Source organism: Drosophila montana, unplaced genomic scaffold, assembly GCF_035044405.1.
Source record: "Drosophila montana isolate Dmon_TW-CO22-7 unplaced genomic scaffold, ASM3504440v1 contig_3231_1, whole genome shotgun sequence".
NCBI lineage: Eukaryota > Metazoa > Arthropoda > Insecta > Diptera > Drosophilidae > Drosophila > Drosophila montana.
In genome coordinates, this window is record NW_026998113.1 from 105,455 (window position 1) to 126,015 (window position 20,561).

At 40.9% G+C, this 20,561-nt stretch overlaps 3 protein-coding genes across 11 annotated transcripts in view; 1 reads left to right on the plus strand and 2 right to left on the minus strand.

Moving 5' to 3' along the window:
* The window catches only part of sif (still life), a 92,716-nt gene extending 83,889 nt beyond the window's left edge, over positions 1-8,827 (minus strand). For 3 of the 9 annotated variants that reach the window (XM_064690105.1, XM_064690104.1, XM_064690095.1), the window contains exons 1-9: positions 8,698-8,827; positions 7,910-8,103; positions 7,693-7,811; positions 3,764-3,962; positions 3,221-3,367; positions 2,515-2,801; positions 2,055-2,398; positions 1,523-1,986; positions 7-175 (exon numbers count right to left, since the gene is read on the minus strand). In XM_064690105.1, coding sequence (XP_064546175.1) covers positions 7-175; positions 1,523-1,986; positions 2,055-2,398; positions 2,515-2,801; positions 3,221-3,367; positions 3,764-3,962; positions 7,693-7,811; positions 7,910-8,103; positions 8,698-8,804 — 2,030 coding nt within the window. In that variant the 5' untranslated portion in view covers positions 8,805-8,827. Of the gene's footprint in view, positions 1-6; positions 176-381; positions 439-1,522; positions 1,987-2,054; positions 2,399-2,514; positions 2,802-3,220; positions 3,368-3,763; positions 3,978-7,692; positions 7,812-7,909; positions 8,104-8,697 lie in introns of all 9 variants that reach the window. The other 6 variants (XM_064690102.1, XM_064690103.1, XM_064690091.1 and 3 more) reach the window with 6 other exon arrangements.
* LOC135433842 (uncharacterized) lies at positions 8,820-13,142 on the minus strand. The gene is made up of 3 exons (XM_064690107.1): positions 13,048-13,142; positions 8,899-9,019; positions 8,820-8,833 (listed from the first exon to the last, which is right to left on the minus strand). The coding sequence occupies exons 1-2, from the start codon at positions 13,111-13,113 to the stop codon at positions 8,921-8,923; spliced, it is 165 nt and encodes a 54-aa protein (XP_064546177.1). The 5' UTR covers positions 13,114-13,142; the 3' UTR covers positions 8,820-8,833; positions 8,899-8,920.
* Positions 13,143-17,525: 4,383 nt separating this feature from the next.
* Positions 17,526-20,009, plus strand: Sse (separase). The gene is made up of 7 exons (XM_064690021.1): positions 17,526-17,689; positions 17,748-17,943; positions 18,011-18,476; positions 18,529-18,912; positions 18,970-19,268; positions 19,328-19,653; positions 19,710-20,009. The coding sequence occupies exons 1-7, from the start codon at positions 17,617-17,619 to the stop codon at positions 19,886-19,888; spliced, it is 1,923 nt and encodes a 640-aa protein (XP_064546091.1). The 5' UTR covers positions 17,526-17,616; the 3' UTR covers positions 19,889-20,009.
* The last annotated feature ends 552 nt before the right edge of the window (positions 20,010-20,561 follow it).

Genomic DNA, 20,561 nt, shown 5'->3' on the forward strand with positions numbered 1-20,561 from the left:
ATTTACCTGGCATTATGATCGGATAGATAGCCGCGATCTCTTTCGCGTTCACGTTCGCGTATTAACTCATTGCGATCGCTGTAGTAGCCATCCCGGTCACGATCGCGTTCCTTATCCCGTATGGTGGATAGGGGGCGATGTGGGGGCAGCGGCAAGGTTGACGACTTGGCATTGGCTGCATGGGAAAAACAAGAACAAAATTAAATTAAGTTCATTTGTATATTAATTGATTTCAAAGCTAAAGCATAACACAGGCAGGCAAATGCATTTCAGATCTCTATAATTGAGCGGCGAATTGGCGCAAGGATCTTCAGGATTACATTAAGGATAGTTTAAGACACTGAATTAATTAAGAGACGTGCATTCAATGGAACTACTTACGCCTACGTAGTGGATATGGGCTGCGCTGTGTTGATCCTGGTAGGCTTTCAGCGAATTCTGATGATAGTTGTTGTTATTGTTGTGGTGGTTGTTGTTTTTGTTATATTTAATAGTGATGTTGATATTGTTGTTGTTTTTGTTGTTGTTATTATTGTTGTTATTTATATTGATGGTACGTGGTGTGATAGTTGTGGTGGTTATTGTGTGCGAGCGCATGATGAGCATTTTGTGATATGTATGGATAGCATTTAAGTTTTAATTATTATTATAAATTAATGGTTATTAAGAGAGAGATAGAGAGAGGTGTTTTGATTGCAAAATGAAGAAATCACATTAAGAATTATGAAAAAGAATTCAAGTACAGGAAAAGTATTCTGCATGACATTTATAGGAAATCTAAGTGTTTGTTTTTATCATTTTAATATTAGTTTAATTGGCATTCATTAATTTTGGAGCAATAGACTTTTCATATGCACATAACTAAGACTTTTCAACAATTTTCTTGCCTAATTAAAAGTTGACTTCGTCTTCCCGAAGAGAAGAAGGTGTTAGATAGTCAATATTGCTGGCAATACCTTCTAAAATCGTTTCATTCTGCCTTAAACAATTTTTCCCGTTGTACCCCACATGAATTGATTTTACTTATTAAAATTTCTCTCGAAAGCTCTCTAGATGCTCTAGGTATTTACTTAAAAAGACATTCTGATTTCAACAGGAATTCCATTACCAGCTTATCTGCATTATTGCGAAATACCCCAACGAAAGGCAACTCACATTAATCAGATTATCAGCAACTAGCTAAAGGTATATACACCAGCCCCATTAGCAGACGCAGGTGTTACATGAAATGCGAACGTTGTTTGACTTGATTCGAGACATTGACGAGGGCACAAACCGCACTAGAGCTCAAGCTAATTAAAAATTCGATTAGAGAGGGGGCACAATAAAATAATAGAAAGTAGGAGGTGTGGATAATAAGAAGAAGACGAAATGTTCAGCTACAACAACAACGAGAACGAAAAGTTTAGAAAACTAAATTAGCTACAAGTTTAGCAAAAACCGAATGTGAACCAAAAGCGAACCCAAACGAAACCCAAACTAAAATGTAGGCGTTCAGCGGCTGGCGGTGCGAGCAACTCACCCAGATTCTCCATGCTTTGGGAGAGCAGTGCCTCAAAGGTGTGCAGGCTGTAGGACTCGGCGTCCATGCCCTTGGCCAGCGTATTGCGCAAATGCATCTCGTACTCCATGAGCAGACGCGAGGTGGGACTGCCCGGAGTGGGCGTCACATTCGGTGCCTGCTGATGCTGATGATGCTGATGGCGCGATGCTCGCTGCTGTGGATGCGGCAAATGCGGCAAATGCGGCTGATGCGATTGCTGTTGTGGATGCGGCTGCTGTTGTTGCTGCTGCTGCTGCTGGCCATACGATTGATCCTGATCGGAGTTGCCATTGCTGGAGCTGGGCGTGGTCGCATAGCACTGATTATCGAACATCACATTATCTGATGGCGGCGAGCCCTCAATGCAGCTACGCTCACGCTCCCGCTCCAATTCCAAATATAGATTGCGCGGCGGATAACCGCGACCAATTTCATGCGAAGATCTGTCAAGTCCAAGCAAAAATTGTTTACCAACTAGTTGACAGCAAAAAGCGCAATTTACAGAACTCACCTCGAGCCGGAGAAGCGCGACGACTGACTGCCGCTGCCGCGGCCTAATGTATTGTTGTTCATGACGTGATGGCCGCCGCCCCCGCCCATGCCCATGCCCATGCCGTGCTGATGCATGTGCTGTGGGCCCAATGTCTGGGCCCCATTCGCATTGTAGTAGTTGTAACGCCGTCGGCCCATCTCCGGCGACGTGACGGGGCTCTCGGTGCTGGGCATCGGCTTTAGCATGCGCTTTAGTGTGCTCGTATCGACGTTCATGTCCTCGGTGCTCTTGGTCTTGCGTCGTGTATTGTTGTTGATTACGTTGTGCTGGTGGTGCATATCGTGCGAGTGTGCGTCGCGTGTCTGTGTGGCAGAAGCACAAAGAGTTGGCGGTTAGAACAGACAATCCAGCCAGGTGCGCTAAGCGAGACAGGCATATTGTGCCGGCTAGTTAGCGTGCCTGGATGCACTCAGCTTACCATATCATCGTTGAAATCCTTGGTGCGTGTGCCTGTTGATTTGGTAGAGGTGCCCACACTCTGATGCAATCCGCCCCCAACCTGTGTGCCCTCGCTCTTAGGCAGATCCATTTCCATATGGCAGGCGCCGGCATCGTCTGAGCCCACCTGTGAGCCAACATGATTCTGTGAGCACATGTCCGAGCCGCTGCCCACGCCGGTCACAATCACGCCCGGCGTATTGGTATTGACGCCCGCATTGGCCACCATGTTGCCATCTTGCCCCTTGAGCTGACGTTGTAAGGTATCTGCGAATTAGAGAGAACGCGAGAGAGATTAAAAACAATTATAGTGGATCGTATGTCAAATCAGAGCATGCAGCATATGTTGCACTGTGGCAAGCAAACTGGTGAACGTTTCTTTTTGAAGCGTTTCTCACTGCAGGCCAGATACATTGCCGGCTTAGAGAGGTTTATTTGCAGGTCAAAATGTGTAAATAAAATCTTAAAGCACATTTTTGACCAAAAAAAAATTGAATTTTTAATGAAGCCAAATCCCGTTCATAATAGGAACAGAATTCATGAAAGCTCTAGGTTCAGAGCCTAGAGTTATAGATCACACACCAGATCAGATTTAACACTTGATCATCTGCTCTATTTTTTAATCTTGTTTACAAACTGTTTAAAGTTCTTTTTAACAATTTGATTTCAATCAGATAAGAACTTACCGCCTCCTTGGGCCACGCCCGGCCCACTGCTGGCCACGTTATCGTACAAAGAGGTGCTGCTCACGGCGCTTACAACCTTGCCCTGCTGCTGGCCATCGACATCTGTGATTCTGTGTGAGCCGACATTACGCGGCAAAGTGGATGAACCTGCAATGAGTATGGCGATGAGATTTGATGGGGGATGCGGTGGTATTGGCGTCTAATTGCTAAGTTGCGTTTAACTGTATAATTTGGGTATACGAGTGGGGGTACATTGTATTACATGAAGAGACTATGCTAAGCGTAAATCAAACGGTAAACCAGAAGATCTACAAGAGCTTCTTATGGCCCCTTTAAAAAAAAAAATAAGAATGCCAGAGGCTATCGCGAAAGGTTAAAGAAAAAACTGGAAACGTAAAGAAAAAGAAGAGCAAAAAAAAAGTGGGTAGTACGAGTCGAAGCGCTCGCCAACTTATTGACTTAACCGATTTGCTTATAGTTTGATTTGGCTGAGTTTGGTTTTGGTTTTTTTGGTTTTATTTTTGGATTGGTTTGTTCTCTCACCTCTAACACGTGGATCGGTTCTCAGGCGCGCATACTGCTCGGCGGACATGCAGGTGCATTGGGGCTCTTGGCGCACGCGCGACGGCGACGCGGGAGTGCTGAGCGGCTTTCGCTTGGCCTTGACCTTGCCCTTGCCCGGCGGATCCAGTTTCAGCGAGTAGCTCGACGAGGCCTTTCGTGAAAATTTGAAAGAAGGCGACTGTAAAACGTCGCACTATCATTAGGTTAGTTGATTGGGATTACAAGGTTCTGTGTGTGCGGTTTCTGCTTTCACTGCTTTCGAAATTTTTCTCTCATTAACTGTCTATATATCTCGATATAGATCTATATAGATCTGCATCTATATAACTGGCACAAGCCGTGTGACTTGGCGAAATTTGTAGCTGTTGCTTAGTGTGCGATTTAGAGGACTTAGAGAACTATTAGAAGAGTGCATAGAATTTACATAGGGTAGTATTACTAGACATGTGCTCAAGCCTTGAGTCAGATTATACACATATATATATATGTTAGTTTAAATATAGAAATTGATAGTTAGTAAAGTGAAGTAGACAAACATACACATACAAGCATTAGTTAGTTAGTAGTTAGAGTTTAGTTAAGTTTATGAAGCCTTAAAAGTGCATTCGTTTAAGCAGTGTGATCTTTTACGAGCTCAGAGAGCATATTGGGGCGCTAGGCGCATTCAAATGTTGCATTTAGTGGAAGCAACATTTGAACTGTTAACTTATCTTAGCCTAACAATAACACTTAGTTTTAGTTATATTTCATCTTTAGCTTAGTTTTGATTAATTTGCTGCGGTAACAATTATTGTGAGCCTGTGCGTGTTGCTTCGATTTCGTTTTTGGTTTTGGAAACCTTAAAATTATGTTCCAAGAATATATAATATATATTTGCGTTGGCCTCTTCTGACGCTCAACTGGTTAACTTTGTGTGTCGCCTCTCTTGGCGATTCTCAAACGTAGCACTTGGCTACACTCTTCTAATTCCTAGCGCTGCTAGCATTTGATTCGAGTCTAAGATTTTGCATTGTTTTTGAAAGTTGTTTCGATATTTGATTTTCATTTGCGTATTTAAACCGCCCACTTGGCTTGGGATTAGGTTCGGGCTGGATTGTACTTGGGAACTTAGGGCTCATCGGAAACGGTTTGCAGTGGATAGGTAACGGTATTGTAGTAGAGGATACGTGCGATTGTTTTAAAGCGTTTTGCGTTTTTCTTTTGCATTTTCATTGTACGTTTGGCAATTCGAACAATTATTATACAATTATCAGTCAATTTATGAAATTTTTATACGTTCATTACGTTTTTCGTTCATTCGATTTTGTAAATGGAAATTGTCAATTGATTCGATTTCGTTAGTTATTTATTCATTATTTTTTGTGGCGCACGTGTCAAATGCAAACGAATAGAGTTGAAAAATATATATTTATACACACATAAATATATAGTTAAGAGTAGTTAAATAAAATTCATTTTAGATAATAAAAGCATTTCGGGTGGGACAGAGTTTTATAGATAGATAGATTTGTAAAGTGTACATTTAGAAATGTATTCAAAATTGTTTTTTTGTTATTTGTTGTTGTAGTTGTTGTTGTTTTCGTTTTTGTTGCGTGTAAAGTATTTTTTTTTTTTTTGGTCATTTTTGTAAAAGTAGTTTTCGAAAAAGTTGTTCGTAATATTTCAAATTTAAGTACGACATTTATTGTTTTTTTTTTCATAAGTATCAAAATGAAATGCATCAAAAATGAAATATTTGAAAACAAATTTAGTTTTTCAGTTGATTTAATATACATATATATGTTTTTTGGCGTGTTTCGAGAATGAATTCGAAAATGATTAGAAGAGAGAAAAGAAATGAAAGAATATATAATATAAATACATTTAACAAATTTTAGTGGGTGTGCGTGTAACTGTATGTGTGAGTTACGTCAGTCTGTGTGTGTGTGTGTGTGGGTATAAACAATGTGTGGGTGTGTGTAAGTAGTTTTTGGAACCTTTAAAACTTTTAATACACACACACACACACAACAAGAGCTGAAGAACTTTGCACATTTGCAAAATGAATGCAACTCGCGTCGTTGGACTGAAATAATTAGCTAGTATTTATTTGGTATATATCTGGTATTTATCTTGTATATTTCTGGTATATATAACTGTTATGGTATGCGTGTGTTTTTGGCTGTACTGATAGCGAGTTTAATGTGATAATTGGGTTGAAAAACTTGACTGATAGAGGAGGTGGAGGAACAGGCACACATAAAAATTGAATAGCTTACAAACAGTAACGACACTTAAGGACACTGTTATGTGTGTGTGTGTGCGTGTTCGTGTGCATGTGCGTGGGTGAGTAGAAGTTCATATGTATGCAAGTATTTATGGTAGATCTTACACATGCCCGACAAAGGGAAGCGCTACTTGAATGGGTTTATGTTTTGGTTTTTTAAAATACATTAAGATCTGTATATAAATACGAGCTATCTTATAGGAGTACTTTTCTCTGCAGTGATATTAATAAAATTAATTAGTTAATTAGTAGTAGAGTCTTAGTAGCAGCAGTTTGTAAAGTTAATAGTACTGTGTTTTGTGACAAATAAATAATATGAAGCGATACTAACGTATTTTTTTACTATGTAAGATACCTGCAACAAATGAGGCGCAAAGTAAGAAAAGAAACGAAACAATTATTAGACACTAATTCAGACAGTATACTCTGACTATGTGAGTGGCAAAGTTGGGGGGAAGGGCGTTGTCAAGTGTCGGTGTGTGTGTGTGTGTGTTTGTATGGGTGTGTTTATAGATCGTAAGTACAAGTCTCTGATCAGAAATTGAATTTGAATTGAGTTTTTTTACTTCTTATTCTTTTTAGTTTTTTTATATAAAAGTAATTAAATTTTTTATATATATATATAGACATCATATCTGATTGTTGATTTCAAGACCAAAGTTAGTTAATGTTGCTTTATGTTGCTCCCATTTTCTTTTCGCTCTTTCAATTTCTGATCATTTGTTTTCTTGTGTGTATATTGGTTTATATTGTTAATCAACGTGTTAAGGCGGGTTTCTTAAATAAAATATCACTACTATATATGTATTATCTTATTATTTTTCCAAATTATTATAAAAATAAAAAGTAAGATTAGAAAACACAATCTCAATACTGAACTCAAATATAAATTTCAAGTACGATGCCAAATTTTGCAAAATATGTCATATGTTAGTCAACTAAGAACGAGAAAATATATATATGAATATATATAGTATTATATATAAATATATACTTGTACAATTATATTAACATGGAACAGTAAAGCAGTTTAGAGAGCGGTGTCTGTCTGTTGTGTTTGGCTGTGTGTTGGGTGACAGTGACTGCGATTGTGACTGTGACAGTGACTGCGACAGTGACTGCGACTGTGATACTGACTGTGACAAATGGCATGGCATGGCATGAATTGAAAGGATTCGCGTACACATTTCAAAGCTGTTGAAAGTTTACCAAAGAATTTTGACTTGATTTAAAATTGGGTTCGTGGAACGGACTTTATCTAGATAAGTTATACAGCTCAATAGATAAAAAAAAAAAAAATTAACGAGCTTGAGCCGCATTATCATTAAACTTCCATCACGGTCGGTCATCATCACAGCATCATCAACTTGTGGTTAACATTTGTGGCAGCTGTTGTGGCTTTGATTTGGCCAGTTGCTTGCAACACTTTGTTGCATGCCGCATAGAACTGCCCAAATGCTATTGTTATTGTTAGTAGGAAGGGTCTATGTGGTTGTATGTGTGTGTGTGTGGGGTGCAAATGTTATTTCAGTGTTTGTAGTTGTGGTTGGCTGAGGTGGTTCTTTGGTTGAGGTATCAGTTGAGGTGGTTGCTTGTCGTCGTCGCGCTTGCAATATGCAACAAACTGTAAGAGAATACTTACACAGCATTCCCGAAACTGTTTGGCATCGATGGGCGATGTAAAATTGAGGCCCCAAGTATCGTTTGTCATTGGATCCTTCCAGTAAACAAAGCATTCCGATGCCTGGCCAATGCGTGTGCCTGCAAATACCACACACGAACACACACACATTAAAACCATATTCAATTAGCAAAAGTAAATAGGGAGAGGAGCTTTGGGGAGGGGCTTTACAACTCACCTGGCTGCACAAGTCGCACATCGAGTATCTTATCCACCTGACTATTGTACGCGGTGATGTGAAAGATGCACTCGGGCGAATCCTGAATGCATGTGATATTGACAGGAACCAAATCTTCGGACACTTGTTGCCACTTGACGGTGCCGGCGCCGCTAGCCGATACGTGAAAGACCTCAGCCCACAACCTGAACGAACTAGCGTTGGTTAATAAAACGATTGTTGACAAATTGATTATTGCAAAAGTTGTTGTTGTTGGTTGATTGGTTGTTTGGTTGGTTGTTATTGTTGTTGGGTTGGTTCATCCAATTGAAATTTGGTGCAAATTTGTTGTTGAGGAAGTTTCATTTTTGTTGGAGGGTTTTCAATTGAACGTAAAGTCAAACAAAGGAAGCGCAGTTTGGCAGTTGTTGTTGTTTTTTGTTGTTGCAGTCGTTTAGGAAGGAAAAGTTGTTGCAGATTTGTAGTTGTTGTTGTTGTTGAAGCGCCCAACGAATTTGATTAGGCAGTGTGTTGGTTTGTGTGTTGGTTGTTGTTGGATTATTGGATGTGAAGGCAAAAGTCGAAAGTTTTTTCGTTATTCGTTTTGTTTTCATATTGAGTTTTTGAAAGAAAGAAAAACCAGAAAAAGAACACAATTAGTTAAATTACAAAAGTTCTCGAAATAGCGAATTCAATTGTTTTTTGTTGTTGTTGTTATTGTTCCATATTTACAGCCAGTCAGAGAACAAAAGAGTCAACTACAAGAGGCAAAAGATTGCTGCCGCCAACGCCTAAACAGCCAAACTCACCTTAATAGATGTCCATCCCGACGACGCGAACTCTGCCAGGGTGAATCTTCGTAGCGATAAGCCTTGCGCATAAGAGGCGCACATGAACAGCTCAGTTTGTTGCCCATGGCACAGTTGGCACAGCTCACCGCAGCTCCTGCTGGAGTGGGGATAAGTTATCGATTAATGTTTATCGAAATCGATCGATATACGAACACTCACCTTTACCAGAGGCACCCCGATGTCACCACATGCTGGTCACGTCCGCCTGCGAGAGCGCCTGGCCGCGATTCAGCGACTGCGACCGTTGATTATGCCGATGGCCGTGGTAGCGACTACCGCGCTGCTGGAGGCGGGTCAAGAGAGAAAGGAGATAGCAAAAAGAACAAGAATTATTAGTCAAATCAATTAGATCATGCGTGTGGCTAGCTCAGGAAATAATTAATTTGTAGCCCTTTAAGAGCATTTCTATGAAGGAATATTTAATTGTAATTCTTAAGGCAATATTCTATTATAATCCAAATTCTAGAATATCGTTCCTCAATCTAACTATAAGATTGGGTTCCGTTTAAAATTCGTGAAAATGGTGAATGGCTCTCTTAGGTAAGTTTTACTTATTGAAATAATGGATTATTCGTCCTTTATAAGAAAAACCCCTTATGAAAGAATCTTTAACTGTAATTGTTAAGGATTTATTTTATTATTATCCAAACATAAGAAAGTCTTTCTCAATCTAAGTATAAGATCGGACTCCATTCAAAATCCGTAAAGACCTCTTATAAGTTGTGTGGAAGGCTTTCTTATTATATATTATAAGTCATTTATAAGAAACAAACGTAAAACATTTATAGAATTGGGCCTTACATAAAAGACATGAAATTTATGTATCATAGATCTTAAGGTAATATTATATATTACCTATTTTATTATGTATATATATATATATAAGATTGGGCTCCAATTGGGCCTTACATAAAAGACATGAAATTTATGTATCATAGATCTTAAGGTAATATTATATATTACCTATTTTATTATGTATATATATATATATAAGATTGGGCTCCAATTTAAATCCGCAAAGACATTAAAGAATTGTGTTATCACCGAATAGCTATCTTATGGAAGTTTTACTTATACGATATTAGACTCTATCTGAGTCTTTTCTGAGCTTAATAGAATAGATATTTAAAAATATATTTTTGTACTTTCAAAAGGATATTTTTTCAGCACTTTGGGTATTTTAAACATGAGTTAAGAAAAATTTAGTCGTAATTAAAATTTTAAGTAGTTATACGACAGGTAACTTACTTTACCCAATCCTTTTTTTTTTTTTGGATAGTTTTTGGAGTATTTTTTGTCTTATATATATTATATATTTCAACATGGAAAAGTCTCCAAAATCAGCTTTATATATAATATATTTATTTTTCTACAATAAAGCACGCCATATCCGGCATTGCCCAGGACAATTTATTTCCTGCAGTTATAAGACATCACAAATATTATTTGAAATATTTAAAAAAATATTTTTTATTTGTCCTTCATCTTTAGTTTGAAATCGAGCAGAAAAGCAGCTTGTTATCAACAGTTTTTGACAATTGTCTATCCGTCTGCTAGACTTTTCAAAATCTAGAAAACACGTATTAATTTTGTTATAATGTACAGCTCTGAGAATGAGTTTAAGACCCATTGAAGCATAATTAAACATTCGCTCATGCAACTAAAATCATTTTAAGTTTAGGGTTTATATAATTTCTTTAGCTGAGCTTTGGTACATGAATTGCCTCAGCTTTGCAACACCCAACTGAAGCTTAAGACTGTAAATCGATATTGCAGACTTATTCACCTGTTTTTTAATGAAGCTCAGCGAACAACAGAGAAATCTATATACACATATATATATAGACTCAAACTCAATGGGACAAATCGTATGCAGTCAAATACCAGACATACCAAGATCTGCTGCATTAATCATTTAATTTGAACTTGAAGCATGTATTAAGCAACGATTGTGCCACAATCGTATTTAATTTTCCAGATGTATGATTAACCCATGAAACAACCCACGCCGGCTGCAGCCAGGGCTATTATCACCAACACGTTGCCGTTGTCGAGAGGTGCGAACGAAGCGAGTCCAAAGCTATTGCTGGCCAAAATGCAGTCGCTCTGCCGGTTAGAGCCCCTCCCCTTCTCCTACTCGGCTCCCCTCATGCCGCATGCTGCAACGATGCTGGCGTGTAGGTGTCAACAACACAAATATTAAAAAAAAATAGACAAAAAAAAAACGCTACAACTTGGAGATTTCTAGCGGAAAAAAGTGCTTTGAAGTTCACTTTGATTTAGTTGTTTATGATTCGATCTGATCGGTGAGTTTTATGTTCTTTGACACACACCAACACACACGCACACACGAGCACATGTTGCACATTAGAAGCTGCTGCTGCTGCCCCCTTATTTGTATGAATTTAATTTTAAATTCTTTTGGTACACCTCAAATATAAACTTATTTATATATATCATATTTTTCTTCTTCTTTATTTTTTTTTTTTGGGCTGTCTGCAGCCTGTTGCTGGCCACATATGTTGAGCACATTTGTTGTTTGTTTGGCTAGCCAAGCTATATATGTACACTTTACCTATTTTTGCTTACGAGCCTTTACCGCTGAGACAAACAGACACCTGTTTACGAGCCGACTGGGGTCATAGAATTTCTTTAAATATTGTTTATATAAATATTTGAAGAGTGCCAAAAGAGCATTTGAAATACACGCCACAAAGTCAAGCAAACAACTAAATACTCCAAACGGAAATTGAGGGAAAAATCAAAGCGCATTTTTCATTCATTCATTCAGTCGCTACGTAACGCTCTCCCACTCTCTCTCTCTCCCTCTCCCTCTCCCTCTCTATTTCTCTCTATGTTTCTCAGTATCTCGAACAGCTCTCCACATTAGCCGTAAATCTTATGCAGCAGCCTCATTGTCTCGGCGCGATCTCAAGAGCTGACGCTCGCCCACACAGCGTTTGTTGCGCTCAAGAGCCGCAAGAGATCTGGCGATAACCAGACAGAATGCTGCTGCCCGCATACTTTGGGCTCATCAAGTGGATGCCACACTTTGTGGCGCTCTGCACGTGTTTCGTTTTTGCTCGTTGTTTTGTTGAAATTTATTTTTAAAATCAATCAAATAGCACTCAGTCGCTCTCAATTGTCGCAGTGCTCATCAAAATGCAATAAGGAATGAAGGTGGCGACAGTTCTGCCGATTTTTGGGTCACACTCGCCACAGACGTTGCCCCCATCCCACATCCCCCATTCTACCATTGACAAATTGAGTTGTGGGAAATGCGATTGACAGCCTGATACGAGTAAAAGATGACTCAGGTTTGATAAAATACACAGCTTAAATGGTTAAAAGTGGTGCATGTGTGTGTGCAGTAAAAGCAATAATTATATATAATCGAAAGAGTTTAAGGATATCATCTTTTGTGATATTTTATCAAGTAATGTTTACTTATATTCGATTAGTTTTTGTGCCAGCAAAATGAAAAGATAAAGGGATAAGGCTTATTATAGATGTCGATCTGGTATATTGAATGTTATTGAGTTCTTTACTTTAAGAAACATATTCTCAATCTGCATTCAATGCTCTGCTCTGCAATGATATATTTTTAATAAAATTAACATATAACATTTTATAGATAAGCTCAATTTCCCAATTCAAAATTAACCCTGTAATTATAGAAAATTCATTTGTTTAAGTAAACTATTTTGGAGATTTTTCTATTTTAAAAGAAATTTTTTCCTAATCAATTATCAGAAATGTCTAATTTGTTTCTCTTTTAAAGAAAAAGTAAATGGGCACATTCTAATCAAAATTATTCCAATAATTAACCTAAATAATCATTTTATTACAAATATTCCTTGATCCCTAAAAGCAATGATAAATTTATATTTATGATAGGATATATATAGGCTGTATATGGTCCATATATAGGCTATTTCGCAACGATTCCCAATTCAAAGATAACTTTAAAATATCCGCAACGATTACCAAATCCCTAACTCTTAAATATCAGTATCAAATATGGCTCCATAATTATACGAAATTCTGTTTAAGTAAACTATTTGATAAAGTAGGTAAACTAGTTTATATAGTTTACATTTTATATAGTTTTTAAAGAGTTGTGCTCAGAACTCTGAGGAAGGCAATTGCCTGCAAAGAATTGCGCATTTTCCTTTGCTTTCTTTGAGCTTGCAATCAAAAGCACAATAAAACCACAATAAACAGTTATATATCTTATCGTGGGTAACTTATGGGTAGTAAAATGTTAATGTTGTTGTTATTATACTATTATATTGTTTGTATACACACCTCCACGTGACCCCAGCCATCGGCGTTCATTTTGACGGCCGCCTCGACACTTTCCTTGGCACCCATTGCGTGTTTTTTAGTTGTTTATTTTTTGCTTGTTATTTTGTTGGTTTGTTGTCTTTGATTGTAGTTCCAGTTGCAGTTACAGTTACAGTTACAGTTACAGACACAGCTACAGTTACAGTCACAGATACAGCTGTAGTTTGTTTATCTTGTGTTTATTGCCTAGGCCTCGACTCGACTGGCGAGGCGTGGGTGGCACTGGCGTGGGAGGAGCAGCAGAAGCAGCTGTCAGATGTTATTTATTTTGGTGCTGCGACTGGACCAGGCACCAGATGAACCAGAGCCACAAACTGAAACCCAGGACCTAGTGGCGTCTGCGTCCGAGTTGCCAGCACTTTGAGCGTAGATTGGTCTCGTGCAATATAAATATTGAGCGGATTGACGTTGACGTCGGCAGCTGCTGTCACGCTCACAATCTCTCTCACTCCCTCTCTCGCTGCGTTGCGCTCTCTTTCGGTCCGTGGGCGACGGATGCTGTTGTTGAAAGCGGCTTTCAATCAGCTTTCGTCAAGTTGAAAACGTCTGTTGTAAGCAGTTAAATAATAGAACAGGCAGAGTGCCTCCTGTGCCGAGTCCTTTTATCCTTTTATATCCTATATATGTGCTATATGATTGTTGTATTTATTATTAATGCAGCCTGGAATGTTGCTGCCTTTCACAATGTCATTTGAAAATTTCACTTTTGGTGCTGTTGCTTTTTTTTGCCTTTTGCGGTGTTTAACGGTGCGTATGATTAATTTATGCTTGCAGTTCTCATCTTCTTTTCAGTTATAATAATAAAACTTTCTTTTGTGCCTGTTTTGTGATAGGTTTATTATTTATGTTTTTTTGTTTGTTGCCACAATGCGTGCTGCTGCTTTTGATTTGGCAACGCCTTTTGCCTATTTGCAAAATAACACACACAAAAATGTTCTTTTTTGTTTGGTTTTCCAATTCCTTGTGCTCGCTTTTTAACTGTGTGTGCAAGTTTGTATTTTATTTACTTATTTTGAGTTGTCCTGGAAATGTATTATTATTTATTTAAGATATTTTTTTAATGATTTTTATTTAGATTTTTGTTCACTTTTGCCAGGCAGGAGCAGCAGCAGCAGCAGATGACAAGAACATGTCGTCGCTCTGTAGATTTGTGTGTAGCAGCCTCCTGGCCAGCCAAAATACCTACAAAACTGGACGAAACGAAATGTTTTCACTTGACGAATCACGCACGCACACATACAGCAGGCAGAGCGGAGAGAGCGAAGCAGAAGCAGCAGCCACACAGCAGCAGCCGCAGCAGCAGCAGCGGCAGCAGAGAGCAAAGCAGCGTAGATGAGCTTCGAATTACAGCGACAGCCGAAAATTGCTTGCGCTGTTGTTGTTGCTGCTGCTGATGCTGTTGTTGTTGTTGTTGCTGTAGTTGTTGTACAACATATATTTTAATTTCGATTTCTTTCTTGCTTTTTCGTCGCTCGTTCGTCGTTATCCTTTATTTTGTATGCCTCCGCTCTTCGTATATGTGTGGGCTATGGCTTAGAGGTATGTGCAGTCGTTGGCTGCTGCTGCTGCTGCTCTCCACTCTGCGTCCCCTTCACTCCGCCTATGTATGTGTCTGTCGCCGCCCTGTGCTCGTGCGTGTGGCTAAAAAGTTGCATAAATCACCACACCTTAATTTACTTAAATGTCGATTTAAATACACTTGACACACTGCTCTATTGGCATTTGTTAATCTCAAAAGTTATTTGTCGTTGGCGTCATTTGTGCGCTGCCTAAAAGCAAGCTAAACTTTTTTTCACGCGCTCTGCTCGCTGCTGTTGTTGATTTTTTTTCGCTTACTTTTCTTGTCGATTTTTGCAATTTCCTAGTATATATATATATATGTGTTGTGTGTGTTGTGTGTGTTGGTGTTTTCTTTATTTTTTTTTCGGTTAAGTGTTAAAAGCGTTTTGTTAGTTGCTTCTGGAAGCAGCACCGAAGCAAGCAGCGCGAGCCACACAACCGTCGACTTCGAAAATCGCTTTGACTTTGCGAGCAGCGTACAAACGAACAGGAGCAGCAGCAGCTGGCAGAGGGATCTCTGCTGAGCGTCGCTGTCGACGTTGGCATCGCTGCAACTGTTGGAATGTGTGCCATATTTTTTGGGGTGTCTGCTGCTGCCGCCGCCGCCGCTGCTGCTGTCGCTGCCGCTGCCGCTACCAGTGCTTGTGATGGCCTTTTGTTGTTTTTTTTTTTTGTTGATGCTGCCGCGCTGCTGCTGCTGCTTCTTCTTCTGCTGTTTCTACTGTTTCTGTTTCTGCTCCGTGTTCGGGCGCATTTTGTTACATTTATTTTACATGTCGCGTGCTTTTGCTGTTGTTCTTGTTGTTCTTGCTGTTAGAACGTCAAATGAAAGTTTTTGCCATTCTGTTTTGTTTTAATGTCTCCCCGATGCATGTGTGTGCCTGTCGCAGTGTGTTTGTGTGAGTGTGGGTGTGTGTGTGTGTGTGAGCATGCACGCTTGTGTTCGTTAATGTAATATTAATGTTATAATTTGCTAGGCGTACGACGCACTCAACCCGCTCGCAGGTTGGCCACATACACATGTACGTGCCAAGTTTTTGCATTGGCAGTGGCTCATAAATAATGCAAAGGGTTGCCAGGTGGTTGCGGGGATGGTTAATGGTGCTGTGGTGCAAATGGTCACTGGTCAAAAAGATTGAACGTGCGCTTCAAACAACAAGTCAACTTTTTATGGCCCAAACGACAAAACTTGCAACTTCAAGTAGCCACAACAACAGCAAAACCAACATATGATTGTCATGGGACATTTGTGACAAAAACACACGCTCACACTCACACTCACACACCCACCTACTCACAGAAAATGTTAGACTCAGACTGAGGCACGTTTAACATACACAAAGTAAAAGTGAAAAGCAACATCAAAATTAATAAGTAGAAAGGATGCTGAGTGCTCTGCGGCCAACGGGCCAGCAGCGACGCCAACAGCGACGCTGGCAGCGCAACAATACACAACAAACACAAAGTAGCAAAAGCAAAGTGCAAGACAGACAGGGAAAGAGCTTATAAAATGAGAGAGAGCGAGCGAGAGAGAGAGAGAGAGAGAGCAGGTGCTTGTGCGTCGGCGTGCTTTCAATATTTAACGAAAGTCTCGTCAAGTTGTCAATTTTGCTTACATTGCTGCGGATGCTGCATCAATAATAATATTGCTGCCACTGTCACGCTGCATTCATTTACCCAATAAATACATAATTCAACAACCTTAGACCGGGGCCAAAGGACCCAAGAGAGTGTAAAGCGGTCGAATTGGTTGATTGGGAGGGGGGTAGGGAAGTTGTTTGGGTAAAGCAGCGTCGCATTCAAACTGCAGGTTGCAGTAGCAGCTGGGGAGCGGCCGACAAAAACAAAAAATGAATAAACACGCACACACACATGCGAACGGGCTGCGCCAGGCTTACTGACGTCAGACCCTCACACGCATACACACACACAAGCCATGCACACCCCACGCACAATGCCGCTGCCGCTGCTGCAGTTGCTGCCGCTGCCGCTGCCGCTGTTACTGCTGCTGTCGTTATCTCTTTAAGAAACGTCATTAGAAACTGCAGCAGCCGCTTGCAGCAGGCAGCAAAAAGACGCGTCTGGGCAGAAAAAAACGCGAACAACAAAAGTCAGCGCTGGACCTTGCTGTAAAATGTCAAAGTTCTTGTTGCCCTTTATGCTGTTGTTGTTGTTGTTACTGTTGTTGCAATAATTGCCAATGTGTGTCGCTTTGTTGTTGCGTAAGGTTTTTTAGGGCAACTGGAGGGTGTGGTTCACCGGTGAGCCAATATAATGTACAATGTATAAACATACACACATTCACGCACACACACACACAAATACATACACGCGCAAACACATGTGTTAGACGAGATTGACACAGTTTTCTGGGTGTATGGGCATCTGCGCCGCTGCGCAGAGCTTTGGCCAACGTTTCGCCACGCGAACTTTCGTGTCGTTGCGTTTTTATGAATGAATACACGCGGTCGCAGCAGCAACAACAATAACAACAACAGCAAGGGCAGAGCTTTTGAGCCGGGAGCGCGCAGTCTGCGGCACGTCCCGTGCTGGAATTGTGATTAAAACCATACCTGATTGAAGAATATTTCTTTTTACCTTTTATTATTCACTTTCATATATTATTTCCAATACGAGGAGCAATTTTCAAATTTCCCACACTGCACTATAAATAATACACTAAAAATAACCAAACTTTGTTAATTATGCTTTCTTTGCTTGCAATTTTTGAACAACCCGCGCAGAAATGTACTAAAAATTACCCTAACCAGTATCGATATAGTGCTCGTACCGGACTACTGCGTGCGCTTATCGATATTTGCAGTGATGCGCAGCTCTATTTTTGCAACGTTGCTAACACTGTGGCAAGCAAACTGTAAAAACAACAACAACTTGTGGCATGCAGAAACTGAAGCAGACGGCGCCGTTTTTCGAATTTACAAATTAAAGTTTCAACAATATTAATGCAGAATGTTGGACGCCGAAGCAACGGACAACGAATTGCGCGGCTTAACAAGCGTGCAGGTAGGCCCCGAAACGAAAGGTAGGTGAAATACACAATTTTCGATCAGCAACCAACTGCAAAGTGCGCGTCCTGGCAGAATACAATTTGCTGCGTGCGGACGAGGAGTACCGCAATGGGAACGAGCAGGACTCGATTTATTACCAGGTGAGAGCGCTCTTTCAGTGCGCAGACATGCGGCTGCTGACCGAGGCACAGGAACTGGAAAATCAGCCGCCAAACACAGCGGAAATTCTGTCAGAAGCCACCGCCAAGGAGAAGACCGACTACAAAAGGTGAGTGTAATAAGTTAAAAACCATGTAAACTGACAAATCGACTTTCCGTACTCTCCTTCTATGCAGCAACAAGTTTTTCCAGAACATATTGAAATACCAACAGAAATTGGAGCAGCGCAAGGCAAAAACAAAAGAACCACCCATCGATAGTCTGGACTTTCTCGAAGATGTTTCAGAGCCCGCAGCGGGCTTTGCGCGCATCACACACATATGCCACCAGCTGCCCGACGAGTGGTGCGTGCTGCAGCTGTGCAAGAGCTTCAATGCTGCCACCACATACTCCACATTCTGCGAGATCGCCGGCGCCAATGGTAACATCTATGTCTCCCTGCTGCGTCACTGCCGCAGTCCAGAGCTGGCCGCCACTTGTCTGCGCTTCAATAGCGATGCACTGGCCAGCTTATTTAAGGAGTACGGCACGTTGGTGGAGCGTTTCAGGCGTGTGGTCACAGTCGATCCGCTGGCGGTGAAGGGGCAGGAGGCCAAGGCCAAATACTGGAAGGAACTGAATGCCTTTGAAGAGTACTTGAAGGTATAGCTTCGATCCGACAGTTACCAAATGCTCATGCTCTTGAATCTTGCAGAAACTGATTGCGGATCTTGGCAGCGTTTTGAACCCCTATAGCTTTATGTTTCTGGGCAAGCGTTACGCCTGCGCCGCAGTGCAGCAGCAAACCAACGCTGTTTACGGCCGCGTGGATGAGTTCTGTGTGCAGCACAGTTGGAGCAATCATCAGCGCGTACTCCTTTCGCAGGCGGCATTGCATGCGAATCGGTTGCCACGCGACCGGATGAAACACTTGAGCTATGAGCTCAGCGGCAACAGCCAGAATAATAACAATAACAATGAGACTGAAGCGCTGCTCGTCTATGAGCTGCTCAAGAGCTGTGCCAGCGACTGGCAGCAGGTGGAACAACGTGAGCCCCTGGCTGCTAAGCGTTTTCCCGTCATTCTGGTGGTGGATGAGGCAAGCTAGGCTCGCAGCATAGTCAGATATCAAACTCATAATGGTTGTTCTTTTTAGCGCCTGGATCATATGCATTGGGAGCAGCTGGCGCCCATGCAGGAGTGCACACGCATCAAATCGCTGCACAGCTTGTGGCGCTTGTTTAAATCCCACAAGGAGCAGATACAATGCGGCTACTATACGGTTAACATCAAGCGCGGCATAACGCTCATCAATCCCGATGCAGACTTAGCGAATTCGGGTCGCCGTCTGCGCAGCTTTCTCGAGTACTGGCTGACCCACTGGCAGCACATGTTTGAGACGGTGCCCACAGAGCAGTTTATGATTGACAAGGCATTCAAAGCCGATTGCTTTGTGTATGTGTAACCACATTATTTCGAACCTGGCAACCAACTGATCCAACGTTTTCTTGCAGCTATGCAGGTCACGGCTCGAGTCTGCAGTATGTTTCTAGTCGCTTGATTTATCGGAATCGCATCAAGGGCGTTGTGTTTCTGTTTGGCTGCGATTCGACGCGCGTGCTGAGCTCGGGTCTGTACAGCGCCTTATATGGCGCCCAGGACTATTACCATGGCGCACTGTGTCCCACTGTGGTTGGCACACTGATGCCCGCGCTAGACGGCAATATGGACAATGTGTCCGCCAATATGCTCAGCCAGTGGACAACGCCAGCCAATCCACAGATCATACCCTGGACGAACATAGATCGCCAGGCCTGGGTCTCGCAGGGCACTGTCAAAGGTAGAGTTAGAGAGCATACACAGGATTCACGCTAATTATTAAACCTAACTCTGCAGCACTGAAAGGCAACACTGAGACACTGGCCCAGCAGCCGGACTACCAAATCGGCAGCCTGTGCGCCATTTTGGCCAACGTTCAGATGGGCAAAACGGAGCCCAAAATCTACAATTGTTGCGTCTATGTGTGTCGCGGCTTGCCCGCCTGGAATTTAGCCGTGCAGCAGCTGCCTTTTTAGCCCAACTAGTCGTGATTAGGGTAAGGCTTAGCATATAAGTATAATCAAATATTTGTATTAACCTGACAAAAGCTCAACCAAAACTGAAATCAGACTTAATTATATATATAAACAGAGCCCAGCTTAATGTGTATTATTTTGATCAGAGTTTGAGATCTGAAATTACAACTCCTCTCCCCTCTCCACCACCCAATCCCCCTTTTATTAAAGATTTACCCTTTAGCTGCCATTTTTCACCCGCTTTGCATGTAAAAAGTGCTTAAAAATGTTGCATAAAAGATCAAACACAACACATAGAATCGCATAAGAGTTCAAATCTAAACATTTAGATAGTTAATAAAAATTGTGCCCTTTAACTTACCTTTTTTTTGGGGGTGCAATTTGTGTGAAGACTTATTTGAAGTTTCTTTTGATTTAGTTGTTTAATTTAATTTGGTTAAATATTTGTATCGTTGAGCACAGTAATTGTTTATGTTTTATCTCTTTTGTGTTATAATTGTGAGGTTTTTAGTTGAACTCAAGCATTATTATTATTTATTTTTGTACAAACTGTAGTTTAGCTTGTTGGAACATTCACCGTTTAGTATTGCATTATTTGTTACCGCCTTTTGAAGCATGCCACAATTTGAATACATAAATTGCCTGTGCAGAATTTAAAACAGAATCAAATGAA